Source organism: Salmo salar, chromosome ssa02, assembly GCF_905237065.1.
Source record: "Salmo salar chromosome ssa02, Ssal_v3.1, whole genome shotgun sequence".
Taxonomy (NCBI): domain Eukaryota; kingdom Metazoa; phylum Chordata; class Actinopteri; order Salmoniformes; family Salmonidae; genus Salmo; species Salmo salar.
The window spans coordinates 15,780,060-15,803,104 of record NC_059443.1 but is presented as its reverse complement, the minus strand read 5'-3'; the positions used below and the strand labels follow the sequence as shown (position 1 = coordinate 15,803,104).

Genomic DNA, 23,045 nt, shown 5'->3' with positions numbered 1-23,045 from the left:
ATGTTTCTTATTGTAAAACGTGATGCCTTTTCATGTTTGTTATCTATGCCCAATCAGACCAGACGTCCGGAATAGAAGCTCACTGACTTTGCTATTTTAAGGGTTAATTAATAAGACATCCCTACTGTTCTTATTTCAAGTGAAACGTTGGACTGGAAGAGGCTACTGTAGTCTATTTGGCATGAGATTCAGACCTTCAAATGCAGTGTCGCCTATAAATAAGCCTGCTTTTTTAGTCGCTACCGCTAGATGGCAGAATAATGCCGTTTTCTGACGGATTACACTGTAACATCTCAGTTGCCCAGTCACATACATTATTCTCAACATCAGAAGAACGACAGATGCAAACCATGAGATGGCCTTCAGGGGTAAAGTGGCCGACACGAGGGTAAGAGGACTGTTTACTCGGATTTTACACTCAGAAAAAATCGGATTATGTGCCATCCGGGCAGCCGTGGGTCAGATATGGACGCTGTTATAATAAAATACGAAATCATCAGGTGTCGTTGTTGGCGACTATGAAACATAAGCTATCAGCCTATCATTTCTATTCAGCGACTGATATTTCATTTATCGTGAATGGCAAATGCAACAGATAATGATCACTCAGTCTGTGCAAATGAAGGTCTTCTGTCCTCTGCTGCTCCCCCGCAGTGCGCATCCCCTGCAGAGTCTGTTGGAGTTCTGCCATGGGAGCTTTTACACCTGCTGAATGATCCACGGTTCAGTTGACAGTGCTGTCACGGCTTTGCTACAGTGTCTTGGCGGCTGATTTGAGTATAGCCTAGGTCTATGATGTGTGATATATTATTATTGGGATGAATGACTCTGACTCTCTCGATCTCTTTCTCTCTTTCACTCTCTCTTTCTCTCGATCTCTCTCCCCCAGACAGTGCTTGTGCACCTGCTGCTGTGGCTCGTCATATTCTACTCTCTCCACTACATGATTGTGAGTGTGTGTTTCGGCGCGTTCAGGTGCGAACCTTTTCCTGTCTCTGCGTGCACGTGTGGTTATTGGGTAAGTGACCCTGCTGGAACGGTGAGCCGTCCTCACGCGGCTTCTAGAAACCTGGTGCCAGGTGACAGAAGAGAGGGGGAGGGATTCGTGGAATCCACAGCAACTATTGATCTGTTTTCATTGATTGGAATGACAGTCAGTTTCAACCACCCTGGTTCCCTCCTAGCTCCTCCTTTTGAATATCCTGTTTGTTTGTTTGTTTTATCTGCTGTTCTTCTGTTTGCATTCAGGTTGGATCACTTTGATGGACTTATTCCCTTTGACTTTAAGACTGAACCAACCAATTTGGAGTCCAACTCCAAATACCTGGGTGAGCGAAGATGTGTAGTGTGTGTGTGTGTGTGTGTGTGTGCGCGCATGTCCTCTACAGATGGTTAAGGTCTTATATTGTTGTTCCAGTGAACCTGCTGTCCATGGAGTTGACCTATTTCTGCAGTGTTCTGCTGTTTGCAGCCGTGGTGAGGAGATGGGTCTGGGACTACGCTCTCACAGTCACACTACTGCACGTACTGCTCACCAGCCTGGGTGAGACGCACACACATACACAGAAATGCATACACATGCCTGAACTCACTCACACACACACTGGCTTAACTCAGAATAATCCCTTGCTGGCAGAGCAGAGTGCTCAGGGCCAGCTTTGATGACATCATGACAGGACGGGAAGTGGGGTTAGAGTTGAGAAGCAGCTGGGCCCTAAACAAGGCACATATATTGACCCTATCCAATGGTCTTCTTTAATTCCCCTTCCTCATGTGTAAGGATTGGATGGGTCTAGCTCTAAAGCAATACGATGAACACTCCCCTTCCTTAGTTCTGTGTGGTATATTACCTGTTTTTAATGTGTGTTTGTAATGTGTGTGTTTCAGTGATGTTGGAGTTTCCCTTGGTATGGCAGTGGTGGCTGGCCCTTGGTAAGACCTGTACCTCACCCTCACCTCACCTCACCCACACATGTTCTGTTTTATTGTGTAAAACCTTCTGAGGATTTATAGATGAGTAATTGATTATGTCTCTTCTTTATTAACGGTCTTGTGTGTGTTTGTGTGTTTGGTTGTATGTTTTGTTTGAAGGCAGCGGGTTGTTTCTGATGATCTGTAACGGTCAGCTGATAGCTTACTTCACCTGCCAGAGTGACCAGAGTTACCCCACCTTCAACAGCTACTGAGTACACACACACACACACACACTGACTAGAGTTCTTTGCAGTGAGTCCGGTGGAAATGGAGGGAAGCCAAATGTTCCTGTTGACTTGGTTACCTGTTTGATTGTTGCACTTTGTTTCTGTTGGACCGGCTTCCCAGACACCAATTGAGCCAAGTGATTCTCCACTGAGCAAGCTTTTGAGTCCAGGAAACAGCTTTTATATGTAATATCTGTAGTATGTAATATCTGTAGTATGTAATATCTGTGTTCTCTATGAATGTTAATCTTATGTACAACACACACACACACACACACACACACACACACACACACACACACACACACACACACACACACACACACACACACACACACAGGTGTTCTTATCACATCCTGGTTTAAGCCTAACCCTAACCACAACCCTTACCCTAACCTTAACCACAACCCTTACCCTAACCCCAACCACAACCCTTACCCTAACCTCAACCACAACCTTAACAACAACCCTTACCCACAACCCTAACCTCAACCACAACCCTTACCCTAACCTCAACCACAACCCTTACCCTAACCTCAACCACAACCTTAACCACAACCCTTACCCACAACCCTAACCTCAACCACAACCCTTACCCTAACCTCAACCCTAGCACCTCAACCACAACCCTTACCTCAACCACAAGCTTTACCCTAACCTCAACCCTTACCTCAACCAAAACCCTTACCCTAACCACAACCCTTAACATAACCCTAGCACCTCAACCACAACCCTAACCACAACCCTAACCCTAGCACCTCAACCACAACCCTAACCCTAGCACCTCACCCACAACCCTAACCACAACCCTAACCCTATCACCTCAACCACAACCCTAACCCTAGCACCTCACCCACAACCGTAACCACAACCCTAGCACCTCGCCCACAACCCTAACCACAACCCTAACCCTATCACCTCAACCCTAACCCTAGCACCTCAACCACAACCCTAACCACAACCCTAACCCTAGCACCTCAACCACAACCCTAACCCTAGCACCTCACCCACAACCCTAACCACAACACTAACCCTAGCACCTCAACCACAACCCTAACCCTAGCACCTCACCCACAACCCTAACCACAACCCTAACCCTATCACCTCAACCACAACCCTAACCCTAGCACCTCACCCACAACCGTAACCACAACCCTAGCACCTCGCCCACAACCCTAACCACAACCCTAACCCTATCACCTCAACCCTAACCCTAGCACCTCAACCACAACCCTAACCACAACCCTAACCCTAGCACCTCAACCACAACCCTAACCCTATCACCTCAACCACAACCCTAACCCTATCACCTCAACCACAACCCTAACCCTAGCACCTCACCCACAACCCTAACCACAACCCTAACCCTATCACCTCAACCACAACCCTAACCCTAGCACCTCACCCACAACCGTAACCACAACCCTAGCACCTCGCCCACAACCCTAACCACAACCCTAACCCTATCACCTCAACCCTAACCCTAGCACCTCAACCACAACCCTAACCACAACCCTAACCCTAGCACCTCAACCACAACCCTAACCCTATCACCTCAACCACAACCCTAACCACAACCCTAACCCTATCACCTCAACCACAACCCTAACCCTAGCACCTCACCCACAACCCTAACCACAACCCTAACCCTATCACCTCAACCACAACCCTAACCCTAGCACCTCACCCACAACCGTAACCACAACCCTAGCACCTCGCCCACAACCCTAACCACAACCCTAACCCTATCACCTCAACCCTAACCCTAGCACCTCAACCACAACCCTAACCCTAGCACCTCAACCACAACCCTAACCACAACCCTAACCCTAGCACCTCAACCACAACCCTAACCCTATCACCTCAACCACAACCCTAACCACAACCCTAACCCTATCACCTCAACCCTAACCCTAGCACCTCAACCCTAACCACAACCCTAACCCTAGCACCTCAACCACAACCCTAACCCTAGCACCTCAACCACAACCCTAACCCTAGCACCTCAACCCTGCCCTAATTTTATGTTGTTTTTTAAATATATGTTTATTGTATTCTATTGTTTTATGGACAGTGATAGTACCACTGATAGTTGGAGTGTAGAGGGGAGACAGATAGAGAGGGAGACAGAGAGGAAGGGCTGAGACGGGATTCGTGCTCACGTCACCAGGGATATATGTGTTCCACAGTCTGAGGGGCTACCACTAGGCCAGACCGACACCTTAAAGTCAACCCTGACCCTAACGTTGGTTTATCTTACTTTTTATCCTACTTTTCTCTTTGACCCGTAATGTGCTGAAGCTAGGCTCCGCCTGGTTCTCCCTTTGACCCAAGGTGCAGGAGGCTGACTCCAGGAAGCTCCGGTTCAATTTAACCACTGGTTCTAACCCGGCCTGGGCCTCCGTTCTCTGTGAGATATAAACAATCTGATACATGATAGGAAAAGGCATTTTAATTTATTCAAAACACAAATAATATCAGAATGATATCAGGGCTCTGTGACTCCAACCTCAGCCGGAAGCATATAGGAGAACCCTGGGAAGGCTCCATTGGCCACGTCTTCCAACATGTCACTCAAACCGAGGGAGGCGGGGACTGGAAGAAGCGTGAACTCCGGGTCAAAATACCACACAACACACTCACCAGGTTGGGAATGAATGGGGGAGGGACTTTCCTGGCTAGCAGGTCATCCCTGGACAGCCTACAAACAAAGTGAGACAGCACGTCAATGTGTGTATGGGTGCGTGTGTTTATGTGGTCTTGCATGTATGTGTCAGCACTCTGTGCCAGGTGGGGTAATGGGGGGGTGCTTACAAGGTCATGTTCTCCCCCAAGGCGTTTGGTACAGTCTTTCTCCAGCAGGCCCTGCAGCAGAGACCGGGCAGACTGGGACACACTTCTATGGAGCTGCAGGGGGGTGTGAAGGATGTTCTCAAACATCTCGGCCTTACTGCGACTGTAGAACGGGGACTGAGGAAGAGAGAGAGAGAGAGAAAAGAAGAAAGAGGAGAGAGGGAGCCAGATAAGTGTGCAGTGGATGGAATATGCTAGTTGAAAAGTAGCTGAAAGAGAAGAGAAAGAGAAACACACTCACCAGTCCATGAAGCATCTCATAAAGTACATTCCCCAGCTCCCACCAGTCCACGGCTCCACTGTAGGTGTGGCCTAACAACACCGCTGGCGCCAGATACTCAGGGGTTCCACAGAACGTTTGCATAGTCCCACCCACAGACACGCCCTCTTTACACAGCCCGAAATCCGTCAGAACCACATGACCTCCACTGTCCAATAGGATGTTCTCTGGCTTTAGGTCTCTAAGGGGGGGTACCGAGGGTTAAATCATTGTGAGGAAAATGTGCTCTCTCTCATGTGTGTGTGTGTGTGTGTGTGGTTGTGTGTGTGCACCTGTAGACTATGTTGAGGGAGTGGAGGTAGCCCAGGGCTGAGGCCATCTCTGCAGAGTAGAATGTTGCTCTGGGCTCCGGGAAAGCTCCCTCCCTCTGGAGATGGTAGAACAACTCTCCTCCATTGATGTAGTCCAGTACGAAGAAGAGAGTGTGAGAGGTCTGGAAGGAGAAGTGGAGCCCCACCAGGAATGGACGCTGCAGTCCCTTCAGCAACACACTCCTCTCTACCATCACATGGCTCTGCTGGAAGGAGAGAGAGAGAGAGGGATAGATAATGGATATAGTTGAATGGAATGGAAATAGAATAGAATAATAGATACCTCTTTCTTCCTCAGTATGACCTGTTTCTGTAGAACCTTGACAGCGTACATACTTCCACTCTGTCTGTGTCTCGCTAACACCACCTGCAACAAGATAAATACATCACCAACACAACAAACACACACTGGCCTACTCATAAACACACACACACGTAAAGGGACACACACAGTTGCTCCCACCGTCCCAAAGCTTCCTTTGCCGATGACGTTCAGGTTGTGGAAATCAGAAGGCTTCACCCTGGTAAACATGACAACAGAGCAGCATGAGTGTGAGGTCTGATGATTTCCATTGGCTATGGGCAACTCAAGGAAAAACTCCTGGCCATAACTTTGGGTACTCACCCAGTCTCCTCCTCCAGCAAACTTGGCAGACGCTGATAGAGAGAAAAAGGATGGGGGGGTTAGATTTCGGTCAGACAGAGATTATATAAATGGGTCATAGGTGTCCTGGCTGTATGCCTATAAATACTCACCGATGTTACCCCTCTCCTCTTTTTCCCTCTCCTCCCTCCTCTCTTTCCCTCTCCTCCCTCTCTTCTCTCTCCTCTCTCAGGCTCTCCTGCAGCAGGATGGTCTGGGCGTCCAGGCTTCACAGAGACAACATGGACAGTGTCGTGTCTTTGGCATCATTAAAACTGAAGACATTTATCAAATAACTCTCTGTAATTATTATTACGCAATTAACCTGATTAATCATGTAACTGTAATTAACTAGGAAGTCGGGGCACCAAGGGAAATATTCAGATTACAAAGTTATAATATAACTTTCAGATATTTTAATCTGATCAATTAGTCTTCGAATTAATTAATTATTATTTACCTCACGTCAGTCTCATTCCAAACGTCGTAAATTGTTGGTTATCTGCACGAACCCAGTCTTCACTATGAGTCATCCATTCATCAATTGTCTTAAAATAATTTATTTACTAACTAATTAATTCACAGAAATGCATAACAAACAGTAGATATGTTTACAAGGAAATGATAGGGGAATGTGCCCTAGTGGGCTAAACCGGCATGGCGGCTTGTTAGACAAAAGGGGAGTGGGGGTCAGCTGAGAAGGCACTACAGAGTTGATAATTATAACAATTGAAATACTAATCCTTTCCACATGAACGCTCACTCATTAATCAAATCAAATCAAATGTATTTATATAGCCCTTCGTACATCAGCTGATATCTCAAAGTGCTGTACAGAAACCCAGCCTAAAACCCCAAACAGCAAGCAATGCATGTGAAAGAAGCACGGTGGCTAGGAAAAACTCCCTAGGAAAAACTCCCTAGAAAGGCCAAAAACCTAGGAAGAAACCTAGAGAGGAACCAGGCTATGAGGGGTGGCCAGTCCTCTTCTGGCTGTGCAGGGTGGATATTATAACAGAACATGGTCAAGATGTTAAAATGTTCATAAATGACCAGCATGGTCAAATAATAATAATCATAGCAGTTGTCGAGGGTGCAACAAGCACGTCCGGTGAACAGGTCAGGGTTCCATAGCCGCAGGCAGAACAGTTGAAACTGGAGCAGCAGCACGGCCAGGTGGACTGGGGACAGCAAGGAGTCATCATACCAGGTAGTCCTGAGGCATGGTCCTATGGCTCAGGTCCTCCGAGAGAAAGACAAAAAGAGAGAATTAGAGAGAGCATATTTAAATTCACACAGGACACCGGATAAGACAAGAGAAATACTCCAGATGTAACAGACTGACCCTAGCCCCCCGACACATAAACTACTGCAGCATAAATACTGGAGGCTGAGACAGGAGGGATCAGAAGACACTGTGGCCCCATCCGATGATACCCCCGGACAGGGCCAAACAGGCAGGATATAACCCCACCCACTTTGCCAAAGCACAGCCCCCACACCACTAGAGGGATGTCTCCAACCACCAACTTACCGTCCTAAGACAAGGCCGAGTATAGCCCACAACGATCTCCGCCATGGCACAACCCAAGGGGGGCGCCAACCCAGACAGGAAGACCACGTCAGTGACTCAACCCACTCAAGTGACGCACCCCTCCCATGGACGGCATGGAAGAACACCAGTAAGCCAGTGACTCAGCCCCTGTAAAAGGGTTAGAGGCAGAGAATCCCAGTGGAAAGAGGGGAACCGGCAAGGCAGAGACAGCAAGGGCGGTTCGTTGCTCCAGCCTTTCCGATCACCTTCACACTCCTGGGCCAGACTATACTTAATCATAGGACCTACTGAAGAGATAAGTCTTCAGTAAAGACTTAAAGGTTGAGACTGAGTCTGCGTCTCTCACATTGGTAGGCAGACCATTCCATAAAAATGGAGCTCTATAGGAGAAAGCCCTACCTCCAGCCGTTTGCTTAGAAATTCTTGGGACAATTAGGAGGCCTGCGTCTTGTGACCGTAGCGTACGTGTAGGTATGTACGGCAGGACCAAATCGGAAAGATAGGTAGGAGCAAGCCCATGTAATGCTTTGTAGGTTAGCAGTAAAACCTTGAAATCAGCCCTTGCCTTAACAGGAAGCCAGTGTAGGGAGGCTAGCACTGGAGTAATATGATCAAATTTTTTGGTTCTATTCAGGATTCTAGCAGCCGTATTTAGCACTAACTGAAGTTTGTTTAGTGCTTTATCCGGGTAGCCGGAAAGTAGAGCATTGCAGTAGTCCAGCCTAGAAGTAACAAAAGCATGGATACATTTTTCTGCGTCATTTTTGGACAGAAAGTTTCTGATTTTTGCAATGTTACGTAGATGGAAAAAAGCTGTCCTTGAAACAGTCTTGATATGTTCTTCAAAAGAGAGATCAGGGTCCAGAGTAACGCCGAGGTCCTTCACAGTTTTATTTGAGACGACTGTACAACCATCCAGATTAATTGTCAGATTCAACAGAAGATCTCTTTGTTTCTTGGGACCTAGAACAAGCATCTCTGTTTTGTCCGAGTTTAAAAGTAGAAAGTTTGCAGCCATCCACTTCTTTATGTCTGAAACACAGGCTTCTAGCGAGGGCAATTTTGGGGCTTCACCATGTTTCATTGAAATGTACAGCTGTGTGTCGTCCGCATAGCAGTGAAATTTAACATTATGTTTTCGAATGACATCCCCAAGAGGTAAAATATATAGTGAAAACAATAGTGGTCCTAAAACGGAACCTTGAGGAACACCGAAATGTACAGTTGATTTGTCAGAGGACAAACCATTCACAGAGACAAACTGATATCTTTCCGACAGATAAGATCTAAACCAGGCCAGAACTTGTCCATGTAGACCAATTTGGGTTTCCAATCTCTCCAAAAGAATGTGGTGATCGATGGTATCAAAAGCGGCACTAAGATCTAGGAGCACGAGGACAGATGCAGAGCCTCGGTCTGACGTCATTAAAAGGTCATTTACCACCTTCACAAGTGCAGTCTCAGTGCTATGATGGGGTCTAAAACCAGACTGAAGCGTTTCGTATACATTGTTTGTCTTCAGGAAGGCAGTGAGTTGCTGTGCAACAGCTTTTTCTAACATTTTTGAGAGGAATGGAAGATTCGATATAGGCCGATAGTTTTTATAATTTCTGGATCAAGATTCGGCTTTTTCAAGAGAGGCTTTATTACTGCCACTTTTAGTGAGCTTGGTACACATCCGGTGGATAGAGAGCCGTTTATTATGTTCAACATAGGAGGGCCAAGCACAGGAAGCAGCTCTTTCAGTAGTTTAGTTGGAATAGGGTCCAGTATGCAGCTTGAGGGTTTGGAGGCCATGATTATTTTCATCATTGTGTCAAGAGATATAGTACTAAAACACTTTAGTATCTCCCTTGATCCTAGGTCCTGGCAGAGTTGTGTAGACTCAGGACAATGGAGCTTTGGAGGAATACCCAGATTTAAAGAGGAGTCTGTAATTTGCTTTCTAATGATCATGATCTTTTCCTCAAAGAAGTTCATAAATGTATTACTGCTGAAGTGAAAGCCATCCTCCATTTGCGAAGGCTGCTTTTTAGTTAGCTTTGCGACAGTATCAAAAAGAAATTTCGGATTGTTCTTATTTTCCTCAATTAAGTTGGAAAAATAGGATGATCGAGCAGCAGTGAGGGCTCTTCGATACTGCACGGTACTGTCTTTCCAAGCTAGTCGGAAGACTTCCAGTTTGGTGTGGCGCCATTTCCGTTCCAATTTTCTGGAAGCTTGCTTCAGAGCTCGTGTATTTTCTGTATACCAGGGAGCTAGTTTCTTATGACATATGTTTTTAGTTTTTAGGGGTGCAACTGCATCTAGGGTATTGCGCAAGGTTAAATTGAGTTCCTCGGTTAGGTGGTTAACTGATTTTTGTCCTCTGACGTCCTTGGGTAGGCAGAGGGAGTCTGGAAGGGCATCAAGGAATCTTTGGGTTGTCTGAGAATTTATATCACGACTTTTAATGCTCCTTGGTTGGGGTCTGAGCAGATTATTTGTTGCGATTGCAAACGTAATAAAATGGTGGTCCGATAGTCCAGGATTATGAGGAAAAACATTAAGATCCACAACATTTATTCCATGGGACAAAACTAGGTCCAGAGTATGACTGTGGCAGTGAGTAGGTCCAGAGACATGTTGGACAAAACCCACTGAGTCGATGATGGCTCCGAAAGCCTTTTGGAGTGGGTCTGTGGACTTTTCCATGTGAATGTTAAAGTCACCAAAAATTTGAATATTATCTGCTATGACCACAAGATCCGATAGGAATTCAGGGAACTCAGTGAGGAACACTGCATATGGCCCAGGAGGCCTGTAAACAGTAGCTATAAAAAGTGAGTGAGTAGGCTGCATAGATTTCATGACTAGAAGCTCAAAAGACGAAAACGTCATTGTTTTTTTTTGTAAATTGAAATTTGCTATCGTAAATGTTAGCAACACCTCCGCCTTTGCCGGATGCACGGGGGGTATGGTCACTAGTGTAACCAGGGGTGAGGCCTCATTTAACACAGTAAATTCATCAGGCTTAAGCCATGTTTCAGTCAGGCCAATCACATCAAGATTATGATCAGTGATTAGTTCATTGACTATAACTGCCTTGGAAGTGAGGGATCTAACATTAAGTAACCCAATTTTGAGATGTGAGGTATCACAATCTCTTTCAATAATGGCAGGAATGGAGGAGGTCTTTATACTAGTGAGATTGCTAAAGCGAACACCGCCATTTTTAATTTTGCCCAACCTAGATCGAGGCACAGACACGTTCTCAATGGGGAAAGCTGAGCTGACTACGCTGACTGTGCTAGTGGCAGACTCCACTAAGCTGGCAGGCTGGCTAACAGCCTGCTGCCTGGCCTGCACCCTATTTCATTGTGGAGCTAGAGGAGTTAGAGCCCTGTCTATGTTCGTAGATAAGATGAGAGCACCCCTCCAGCTAGGATGGAGTCCGTCACTCCTCAACAGGCCAGGCTTGGTCCTGTTTGTGGGTGAGTCCCAGAAAGAGGGCCAATTATCTACAAATTCTATCTTTTGGGAGGGGCAGAAAACAGTTTTCAACCAGCGATTGAGTTGTGAGACTCTGCTGTAGAGCTCATCACTCCCCCTAACTGGGAGGGGGCCAGAGACAATGAATCGATGCCGACACATCTTTCTAGCTGATTTACACGCTGAAGCTATGTTGCGCTTGGTGACCTCTGACTGTTTCATCCTAACATCGTTGGTGCCGACGTGGATAACAATATCTCTATACTCTCTACACTCGCCAGTTTTAGCCTAAGCCAGCACCATCTTCAGATTAGCCTTAACGTCAGTAGCCCTGCCCCCTGGTAAACAGTGTATGATCGCTGGATGATTCGTTTTAAGTCTAATACTGCGGGTAATGGAGTCGCCAATGACTAGGGTTTTCAATTTGTCAGAGCTAATGGTGGGAGCCGTCGGCGTCTCAGACCCCACAACGGGAGGAGTAGAGACCAGAGAAGTCTCGGCCTCCGACTCCGACTTGCTTAATGGGGAGAACCGGTTGAAAGTTTCTGTCGGCTGAATAAGCGACACCGGTTGAGCATTCCTACAGCGTTTCCCTCCAGAAGCCATGAGAAAGTTGTCCGGCTGCGGGGACCGTGCGAAGGGGTTTATACTAACGTTACTATCTGTACTTACTGGTGCCACAGACGCTGTTTCATCCTTTCCTACACTGAAATTACCCTTGCCTAACGATTGCGTCTGAAGCTGGGCTTGCAGCACAGCTATCCTTGCCGTAAGGCGATCGTTCTCCTGTATATTATAAGTACAACGACTGCAATTAGAAGGCATCATGTTAATGTTACTTAGCTTCGGCTGTTTGAAGTCCTGACGAACCATGTCCAGATAAAACCTCCGGGGTGAAAAAGTTGAATGAAAAAAGTTGAGTGAGGGAAAAAGTAAAAATATACGATAATGAAAAAGTAAAAAACCGTCAGGTAGCAAAGTAAGATCGGCAACAAAACGCACAGCAGCGTAAACAAGTCTGCAAGTTGTGACCGGAAGACAAACACAGTCATGTGACCGGAAGACAAACACAGACAAACTCATTAGGGAACAATTGCAATCAATATATATATTTACGCTCAGTGTGTCGTCGGGATCTCTGTTGAAAAGTTTGTTTCTGTTGGAGAGTCTGTCCTCCCTATCTCTCTCGCTCTCTGTCGTGGTTAGAATGGGTAGTTCAGAGTGACATTCATTAATGTCGTTATAGGACAGCTGTTTTGGCGATTGTCGGTCTTCGCATTCAATGATACCGAATTCCTAGGTGCAGACTAGTAATTAATATCAAAGACTTGTTCTTATTCTGTTGGTATCATTAGTCTAAGAGTTTAACCACGTGGTATGGTTAAAAGTTCATCAAGAGAAATGCATGGTCTCAAACCTTGGCCCTCTTGTTATCGAGGTAAGCTGGTCTCCTTTCAAACCTTGGCCCTCTCGTTATTGAGGTAAGCTGGTCTCCAACCTTTAGCCATCTCATAATTGAGGTAAGCTCGGTCTGGTGATAGAAAACCTAGGTGGGGTTTTTATTCGGAAGAGCAGAAAAGGGCCTGTTCCATGACGCCAGACCATAACTGGGTTCATGGGCGGTCCTCTGATTTAATTAGACTCCAAAGGGAATTGGAGTTTCCTTCATTAAACAGTCCAAAATCACATTACATAATTTCACAAACAGTTCCATCCTTATTCATTCATTTTATACAACCATTAGATGTAAGTCTCATAGCTGAGGCTATTGTATAAACATGATTATGGTAATGTGGCCGTATTGTCTCTCATGAGTTTCACAAAATTGACCCAAACGGACCAGTTCATAGCTGGATTCTTCACCGATCTTTTATACCTTCTTCAGAACCTGAATATTGTTCGGTTGTCAAGTTCTGTGAGGTAGAAGAAATTCCTTTGTGTGGTCTATGAAAACTCACTGTCTCTATACTGTGGCCATGAGGAGAGAATCTCCTCATAGGAATTTACGACCTCTTCTTACAGAGCCTGGTGTCAGGAGTATAGAGGTCGGGGAATGGTGCATAGAAAAGGCTGGTGCAGAGGGAGGGGGTCAACTGTGCTCGCTGTACCCAAAGAGGGCAACGTCATGACAACAGTGTTAGGCCTATGTATGTCTCTGTGTTAATTATAACATAATACGTTATTTTAGATCATCAATATGGAGTACAATCATTACTACAATAAGGGGCCTAGTTGTGACTTACTGCTGAAAAATTTGGTGGTCGGACACCAGTTTGTGCAGGAAGTTGCTGAAGCACCCTTTCTTCCCTTCAAGCAGAGCTGAAACACAGGAGAGGGTTCTTACATAAGACTATGTCAGTATCAATATCAGTTGGCACTCAAAGTGTTGATATAACTAAACTCACTATAAAGGAGCTGAAAATCTAATGAAAAACATTGAATGGAAATGAAGGTAAAAAAATCTCTAGTAACATGATGTAGATCAAGGGCGTCATTCATGCTATTCAATGACATTAACAATGTGTTATACACTATATATACAAAAGTGTGTGGACACCCCTTCAAATTAGTAGATTCGGCTATTTCAGCCACACCCGTAGCTGACAGCTATATAAAATCGAGCACACAGCCATGCAATCTCCACAGACAGACATTGGCAGTAGAATGGCCTTACTGTAGAGCTCAGTGACTTTCAACGTGGCACCGTCATAGGATGCCACCTTTCCAACAAGTCAGTTCGTCAAATTTCTGCCCTGCTAGAGCTGCCCCTGTCAACTGAAAGGGCTGTTATTGTGAAGTGGAAACGTCTAGGAGCAACAATGGCTCAGCCGCGAAGTGGTAGGCCACTCAAGCTCACAGAACGGGACCACCAAGTGCTGAAGCGCGTAGCACGTAAAAATCATCTGTCCTCGGTTGCAACACTCACTACTGATTTCCAAACTGCCTCTGGAAGCAACGTCAGCACAAGAACTGTTTGTTAGAAGCTTCATGAAATGAGTTTCCATGGCTGAGCAGCCTCACACAAGCATAAGATCACCATGCCCAATGCCAAGCATCGGCTGGAGTGGTGTAAAGCTTGCCGCCATTGGACTCTGGAGCCATGGAAACACATTCTCTGGAGTGATGAATCATGCTTCACCATCTGGCAGTGCAACGAACAAATCTAGGTTTGGCAGATGCCAGGAAAACACTACCTGCTCCAATGCATAGTGCCAACTGTAACATTTGGTGGAGGAGGAATCATGGTGTGGGGCTGTTTTTCATGGTTCAGGCTAGGCCCCTTAGCCCTATTCCTGTTTCAGCATGACAATGCCCCCATGCACAAAGCGAGGTCCATACAGAAATGGTTTGTCGAGATTGGTGTGGAAGAACTTGACTGGCCTGCACAGAGCCCCGACCTCAACCCTATTGAACACCTTTGGGATGAATTAGAATGCTGACTGCGAGCCAGGCCTAATTACCCAACATCAGTGCCCGACCTCACTAATGCTCTTGTGGCTGAATGGAAGCAAATCCCAGCAGAAATTTTCCAACATCTAGTAGAAAGCCTTCCCAGAAGAGTGGAGGCTATTATAGCAGCAAATGCAGGACCAACTCCATATTAATGTCCATGATTTTGGAATGAGATCTTCGAGGAGCAGGTGTCCACATACCTTTGGTCATGTAGTGTACCTGTTATTGACAATGCTTTATAACCCCATAATAATGCATTATAGCAGTTGGCGAAAAAGGTGTTAGGCCACCGAGCATTCAAACACTAGAATATGAAAACACATAGTTGTAACTACATTAATAGAATTCCATAGAATGTCAAACTTACCAGTAAAAAATGACACAAGCCCTTTAATTTTGGCATAGGACATTCTGCACCTTGGCTGCATAATTCCCATCTGGATGAAATAATAATGTCCAGTAAAAGGAGCGAACAAACTGAGATGTTTAACTCTGGTGGCTGCGGTCTGAAGAGTTCAGCACCACTGACGGCGCGCACTCGGCAGGCAGGCTATTTATAACAATCCTTCACGCTCTCCCATCAAAAGACCTCTCTGACATAGGCCTAATTGAGTCCAAGGCACCCCTGTAGGCTACACTATTGTGTGGGCATTGGGCTCAAGTCACTCATCCAGGAAATCCTGACAGGGGCTCCCGCGCGCCCCGGGTGTACTGTGGAATCAACGCTCCTATCAATGGAAAACCTTCTAAAACTTTGTAAGAACTCTGCATGGACAGACACTGTGCTACTGCTTTGGGGAATGTGTGTGTGTGTGTGTGTGTGTGTGTGTGTGTGTGTGTGTGTGTGTGTGTGTGTGTGTGTGTGTGTGTGTGTGTGTGTGTGTGTGTGTGTGTGTGTGTGTGTGTGTGTTTGTGTGTGTGGTAGATACTCTGGTTCCTCTAAAGGGTCCTATATCCTGATAAATGAACTCTGCTGACAGAACACACAGAGGGGAGATCAATACTCACCAATAGTTTCCACTGACCATTCAGAAAGACGGAACAAATAGAACAAAAGAGACAAGGAGAGACAAATACACACAATGAGTCACAGCAGGGGCTGTAGGGTAAGAGTCAGACCATGCTGTTTTCCAAACTACCCCAGGAAGTTACAAAGGTCAAGGTCAAAGGTCGTCTGCTTTGGTCCAGATACAGGTACACTCTGTTCAGAGTCACTACAGACTGTAGTCTATATAGACCTGTCTGAGGAGGAATGACTACTGTAGATTTACCACACTCAACGTTGACCTGATCTATGACCTCTGACATTTAACCTTCCTCTCATTGGCCATATAAAGAACACACGCTTGCACACACACACACACACACACGCTGACAGGTCTGTATTCTGTGTGTGCCAAAGAGTGTATCAATATTACATAATATGATAAAATAAATCAGGTAATTCATTACATAATATTGTCACGTCCTGACCAGTATAGGGGTTATTTGTAGGTTGGTCAGGACGTGGCAGAGGGTATTTGTTTTGTATGGTTTAGGTTGAGTGTGAATATTGTAGGGGTGTTTGATTTATTATTTCCGGGTTTTGGTTTATGTTCTATGTTTTGTATTTCTAGGTTCATTCTAGTTCTTTGTATTTCTATGTCTAGGTAATTGGGTGTTGGACTCTCAATTGGAGGCAGGTGTTTTTAGTTGCCTCTGATTGAGAGTCCTATATATAGGTATGTGGTTTATTTGTAGTTTGTGGGTAGTTGTATTTCGCACTGCTAGTGATTATTGTAGCCTGTGAAACTGTCACCTGTCGTTCTTTGTTTATTGTTTTGTTTCGTGTTATCTTTATTCATTAAATATAATGATGAACGTGCAACCCGCTGCGCCTTGGTCCTCTCTACAATACGACAGCCGTTACAAATATACGTTTTTTCCCAAAAGGCTATATATCAATTTTCATAAATGATGGCAAATTAGCTTTTATTGTTTAAAGAACTTATGAAAGATATTGGTGTGTTTTCACTATAGATGACATAGATGGCATCATGAGCAAGGAAAATTATGTGGATATATTGAAGCAGCATCTCAAGACATCAGTCAGGAAGTTCTGACTGATGATCTGATCTGATCTGGAATTTTCCAAGCTGTTTAACTTCCCTGGGCAAGGTGGGACGTTTGCGTCCCACCTAGTCAACAGCCAGTGGAATCGTGTGGCGCGAAATACAAATACCTCATAAATGCTATAACTTCAATTTCTCAAACATATGACTATTTTACACCATTTTAAAGACAAGACTCTCGTTAATCTAACCACACTGTCCGATTCAAAAAGGCTTTACAGCAAAAGCAAAACATTAGATTATGTCAGGAGAGTACCCTGCCAAAAAGAATCACACAGCCATTTTCAAAGCATGCATATATGTCACAAAAACCAAAACCACAGCTAAATGCAACACTAACCTTTGATGATGTTCATCAGATGACACTCCTAGGACATTATGTTATACAATACATGCATGTTTTGTTCAATCAAGTTCATATTTATATCAAAAACCAGCTTTTTACATTAGCATGTGATGTTCAGAACTAGCATACCCACCGCAAACTTCCGGTGAATTTACTTAATTACTCACAATTAACGTTCACAAAATACATAACAATTATTTTAAGAATTATCGATACAGAACTCCTTTATACAATCGCGGTGTCAGATTTTAAAATAGCTTTTCGGCGAAAGCACATTTTGCAATATTCTGAGTAGATAGCCCGGCCATCACAGCTAGCTAATTTGACACCCACCAAGTTTGGCCCTGACCAAACTCAGATTTACTATAAGAAAAATTTGATTACCTTTGCTGTTCTTTGTCAGAATGCACTCCCAGGACTTCTACTTCAACAACAAATGTTGTTTTGGTTCGAAATAATCCATAGTTATATTGAAATAGCTCCGTTTTGTTCGTGCATTGAGGTCAGTATCCGAAGGGTGACGCGCGGGCGCATTTCGTGACAAAAAAATTCAAAATATTCCATTACCGTACTTCGAAGCATGTCAAACGCTGTTTAAAATCAATTTTTATGCGATTTTTCTCATAAAATAGCGATAATATTCCAACCGGGCGACATTGTATTCGTTCAAAGAGAGAAAGAAAAACATGGAGTCCTCTCGTGCATGCACGCTCCAGTGTCAGTGTTCCCTGCCTGACCACTCACAAAAACTCCTGCTGTTTTTCGCCCAGAGACTGCAGAGCTCTCATTCCACTTTCTGGCGCCTTCTGAGAGCCAATGGAAGCCTTAGAAAATGTCACATTACAGCAGAGATGCTGTATTTTTGATAGAGATGCCCTAGAAGGAGAACAAATTGTCAGACAGGGCACTTCCTGCATGGAATCTTCTCAGGTTTGGGCCTGCCATATGAGTTCTGTTATACTCACAGACACCATTCAAACAGTTTTAGAAACTTTAGAGTGTTTGCTATCCAAATCTACTAATTATATGCATATTCTCGTTTCTGGGTAAGAGTAGTAACCAGTTTAAATCGGGTATGTTTTTTATCCGGCCCTGAAAATACTGCCCCCTAGCCCCAACAGGTTTTAAAGGCACAGTCAACCTAGTGTATGTAAACTTCTGACCAACTGGAATTGTGATACAGTTAATGATAAGTGAAATAATATGTCTGTAAACAATTGTTGGAAAAATTACTTGTGTCATGCACAAATTAGATGTCCTAACCGACTTGCCAAAACTATAGTTTGTTAACAAGAAATTTGTGGAGTGGTTGAAAAACTAGTTTTAATGACTCCAACCTAAGTGTATGTAAACTTCCGACTTCAACGGACTATATATATATATAACAGTTGAAGTCGGAAGTTTACATACACTTAGGTTGGAGTCATTAAAACTAGTTTTTCAACCACTCCACAAATTTCTTGTTAACAAACTATAGTTTTGGCAAGTCGGTTAGGACATCTAATTTGTGCATGACACAAGTAATTTTTCCAATAATTGTTTACAGACATATTATTTCACTTATCATTAACTGTATCACAATTCCAGTTGGTCAGAAGTTTACATACACTAAGTTGACTGTGCCTTTAAAACCTGTTGGGGCTAGGGGGGCAACATATATATATATATATATATATATATATATATATATATATATATATATATATATATATATATATGCTTTGAATCAATACAGTAATATGAGATCTGTATGTAAAACATTTACATTTGACATTTTAGTAATTTAGCATATGCTCTTGTACAGAGCGACTACAGGTAGTTCATTCATCTTAAGATAACTAGGTGGGACAACCACATATCACAGTCAAATATACAGGATACAAACATTCCATTCCAGCTAAACAATGGATATACTGTATAGCGTTTTGCAAAAAGAACACATTTTAATACACACCTACAATCTATGAATAAAAAAAACTGAGAACAGTAATATTTTACACACATGAAAAATGTGAAAAATGTATGGAGATAGAATTTTGTAAATAAACTCTTCATATGTAGCCAGAGAGCTTTCTGAATCAGACACCGTCTAGACTCTAGTCAATAGGTTCACACTGTCCTAATGAGAAAGTACATACATGTTGCCCTAACGAGACAGACAAATGGGAACACGCACTGCCCCAACGATGACAACACCAACAACACACTCTGTCCATCACACAGAGGAAGACCATCAGAAAGAGAGGGACAGAGAGAGGGGTGAGGGAGACCAAAACAAAAGAAAATGTGTTAACATTGCCAAAGCAAGTGAAGGAGATAATAAACAAAAGTGAAATAAACAATAAAAATTAACAGTAAACATTACACTCACAAAAGTTCCAAAAGAATAAAGACATTTCAAAGACATTAATCTCTCTCTCTCTCTCTCTCTCTCTCTCTCTCTCTCTCTCTCTCGACCACTCTCTTTCTTTCTCTATCTCTATCTCTCTCTAATTCTCTCCCCCCCTCTATCTCTCTACCACTCTCTTTCTCTCTCTCTTTCTATTTCTCTCTCTCTTTCCCTCTGTCTCTCTACCTTCTTTGTTTCTCTCCCTCTCCCCCACTCTCTCTCTTTCTTTCTCTCTCTCTCTCTGTCACTAGTCTCTATATTTGGGGCAGTGGAGTTCAGGGGACAGTCAGTGCTGGTGTGTCATGGTTACTGCAGCAGTAAGATGACACTCAGAGAGAGAGGCAGAGGAAGTTACCCCATCCTATCACTCCCCTGACAGAGAGATGGTTGGGGGTCACCGCATTAAGAGTCAGAGGAACCGATCTTTGCTGGTTATAACTCACCATCCCACATCTTACTCTATATAACCTCTGACCTTGGTAACCTACTGGCACAGCAACTGGTGACACTACACATTGTAACACGTCCGTAACCCTCCAACATCTCACAGAGAAGAAGCACTCTCTTTTGACGACACCACAATGGCCACTCTCTGGATTGGGCAAAGGGGACACACCTAACCATTGGGTAGTGGAAGAGAATCGGGGTTGTTAGTACTGGGCTGGAACACAAGCCTGCTGCATACACTGTAGCTCTCAATCGCTGAATTTCAGAAAATCCCTTTATGCTTACATCTATGCAATGCTGTCCAAGGAGGGGAGTGAGCAGGTGTCCATGAGGGGGAGTGAGCAAGTATTCATGGGGGGGAGTGAGCAGGTGTCCATGAGGGGGAGTCAGCAAGTGTCCATGGGGGGGTGTGAGCAAGTGTCCATGGGGGGAGTGAGCAGGTGTCCATGAGAGGGAGTCAGCAAGTTTCCCTGAGGAGGTGGGAGCAAGTGTCCATGAGGGGGAGTGAGCAGGTGTCCATGAGGGGGAGTGAGTAAGTGTCTATGGGGGAGTGTGAGCAAGTGTCCATGAAGGGGTGTGAGCAAGTGTCCATGGGGTCGTGAGCAAGTGTCCATGAGGGGACGTGAGCAAGTGTCCATCGGTCAGAGTGAGCAAGTGTCCATGAGGGGATGTGAGCAAGTGTCCATGAGGGGGTGTGAGCAAGTGTCCATGAGGGGGTTGTGAGCAAGTGTCCAAGGGGGGTTGTGAGCAAGTGTCCATGAGGGGAGTGAGCAAGTGTCCATGAGGGGATGTGAGCAAGTGTCCATAAGGTGGTGTGAGCAAGTGTCCATGGGGGGTTGTGAGCAAGTGTCCAAGGGGGGTTGTGAGCAAGTGTCCATGGGGTGGAGTGAGCAAGTGTCCATGTGGGGGAGTGAGCAAGTGTCCATGGGGGGGTGTGAGCAGGTGTCCATGGGGTGGCGTGAGCAAGTGTCCATGGGGGCAGTGAGCAAGTGTCCATGGGAGGGATTGAGCAAGTGTCCATGGGGGGTATAAGCAAGTGTCCATGGGGGGGGCATGAGCAAGTGTCCATGGGGGAGGGGGGGGTGAGCAAGTGTCCATGGGGGGGAGTGAGCAAGTGTCCATGGGGGGGTGAGCAAGTGTCCATGGGGGTGGCGTGAGCAAGTGTCCATGGGGGAGGGGGGTGAGCAAGTGTCCATGGGGGGAGTGAGCAAGTGTCCATGGGGTTGTGTGAGCAAGTGTCCATGGGGAGAGTGAGCAAGTGTCCATGGGAGGGAGTGAGCAAGTGTCCATGGGGGGGAGTGAGCAAGTGTCCATGGGGCAGTGTGAGCAAGTGTCCATGAGGGGGAGTGAGCAAGTGTCCATGAGGGGATGTGAGCAAGTGTCCATGAGGGGGTGTGAGCAAGTGTCCAGGAGGGGGTTGTGAGCAAGTGTCCATGGGGGGGAGTGAGCAAGTGTCCATGAGGGGGAGTGAGCAAGTGTCCATGGGGGGTGTAAGCAAGTGTCCATGGGGGGGTGAGCAAGTGTCCATGGGGGGAGTGAGCAAGTGTCCATGGGGGGGTGAGCAAGTGTCCATGGGGTGGCGTGAGCAAGTGTCCAGGTGGGGGTTGTGTGCAAGTGTCCATGGGGGGGAGTGAGCAAGTGTCCATGGGGGGGAGTGAGCAAGTGTCCATGGGGGGTATAAGCAAGTGTCCATGGGGGGAGTGAGCAAGTGTCCATGTGGGGGAGTGAGCAAGTGTCCATGGGGGGGGGGGGTGAGCAAGTGTCCATGGGGTGGCGTGAGCAAGTGACCATGGGGGCAGTGAGCAAGTGTCCATGGGAGGGAGTGAGCAAGTGTCCATGGGGGGTATAAGCAAGTGTCCATGGGAGGGAGTGAGCAAGTGTCCATGTGGGGGAGTGAGCAAGTGTCCATGGGGGGGGTGTGTGTGAGCAAGTGTCCATGGGGTGGCGTGAGCAAGTGACCATGGGGGCAGTGAGCAAGTGTCCATGGGAGGGAGTGAGCAAGTGTCCATTGGGTGGAGTGAGAAAGTGTCCATGGGGGGGTGAGCAAGTGTCCATGGGGCGGTGTGAGCAAGTGTCCATGAGGGGGAGGGAGCAAGTGCACATTCTCTGAAGAATGGTATGGGATAAGAAGCCAGCCCTTTCCTACTCTTGGGCAAAGTACAGGGTGGGCAACAAAAATTGTGATTATTTAGGATTTTAAAAAACACTCCAGGCCATTCTTGAATGTCTAAAACAAGATAGAAAGTATGTTGAAATTATAATGGAATTACACTATATATTTATATATATTATAATGGACCTACACTACGAATTTATATAAATTCTAATGGACCTACACTATATATTTATATAAATTATAATGAACCTACAGTATATATTTTTATAAATTATAATGGACCTACACTATATATTTATATAAATTATAATGGACCTACAGAATATATTTATATAAATTATAATGGCCCTACACTATATATTTATATAAATTATAATGGACCTACACTATATATAAATTATAATGGACCTACACTATATATTTATATAAATTATAATGGACCTACACTATATATTTATATAAATTATAATGGACCTACACTATATATAAATTATAATGGACCTACACTATATATTTATATAAATTATAATGAACCTACACTATATATTTATATAACTTATAATGGACCTACACTATGTATTTATATACATTTTAATGGACCTACAGAATATATAAATTATAATGGACCTACACTATGTATTTATATACATTTTAATGGACCTACACTATATATAAATTATAATGGACCTACACTATTTTTTATATAAATTATAATGGACCTACACTATTTATTTATATAAATTATAATGAGCCTACACTATATATTTATATAAATTATAATGGACCTACAGTATATATTTATATAAATTATAATGGACCTACAGTATAGATTTATATAAATTATAATGGACCTACACTATATATTTATA

General features: G+C 44.7%; 2 protein-coding genes across 3 annotated transcripts; one reads left to right on the top strand and one right to left on the bottom strand.

Annotated features, from left to right (window-relative positions):
- Positions 1-262: 262 nt before the first annotated feature.
- LOC106592819 (transmembrane protein 244) lies at positions 263-2,449 on the top strand. 2 transcript variants are annotated; one of them, XM_014184165.2, is made up of 6 exons: positions 263-388; positions 890-975; positions 1,249-1,328; positions 1,418-1,543; positions 1,888-1,932; positions 2,092-2,449. In XM_014184165.2, exons 1-6 carry the CDS (start codon positions 356-358, stop codon positions 2,184-2,186), a joined length of 465 nt encoding a protein of 154 aa, XP_014039640.1. In that variant the 5' UTR covers positions 263-355; the 3' UTR covers positions 2,187-2,449. The 2 variants fall into 2 exon arrangements, with proteins under 2 accessions (XP_014039640.1, XP_014039641.1); XM_014184166.2 differs by having other exon boundaries at positions 2,096-2,376.
- Positions 2,450-4,753: 2,304 nt separating this feature from the next.
- Positions 4,754-6,177, bottom strand: sgk2b (serum/glucocorticoid regulated kinase 2b). The gene is made up of 6 exons (XM_045712835.1): positions 6,109-6,177; positions 5,929-6,012; positions 5,607-5,851; positions 5,296-5,515; positions 5,016-5,171; positions 4,754-4,902 (listed from the first exon to the last, which is right to left on the bottom strand). Exons 1-6 carry the CDS (start codon positions 6,175-6,177, stop codon positions 4,888-4,890), a joined length of 789 nt encoding a protein of 262 aa, XP_045568791.1. The 3' UTR covers positions 4,754-4,887.
- Between the last annotated feature and the right edge of the window lie 16,868 nt (positions 6,178-23,045).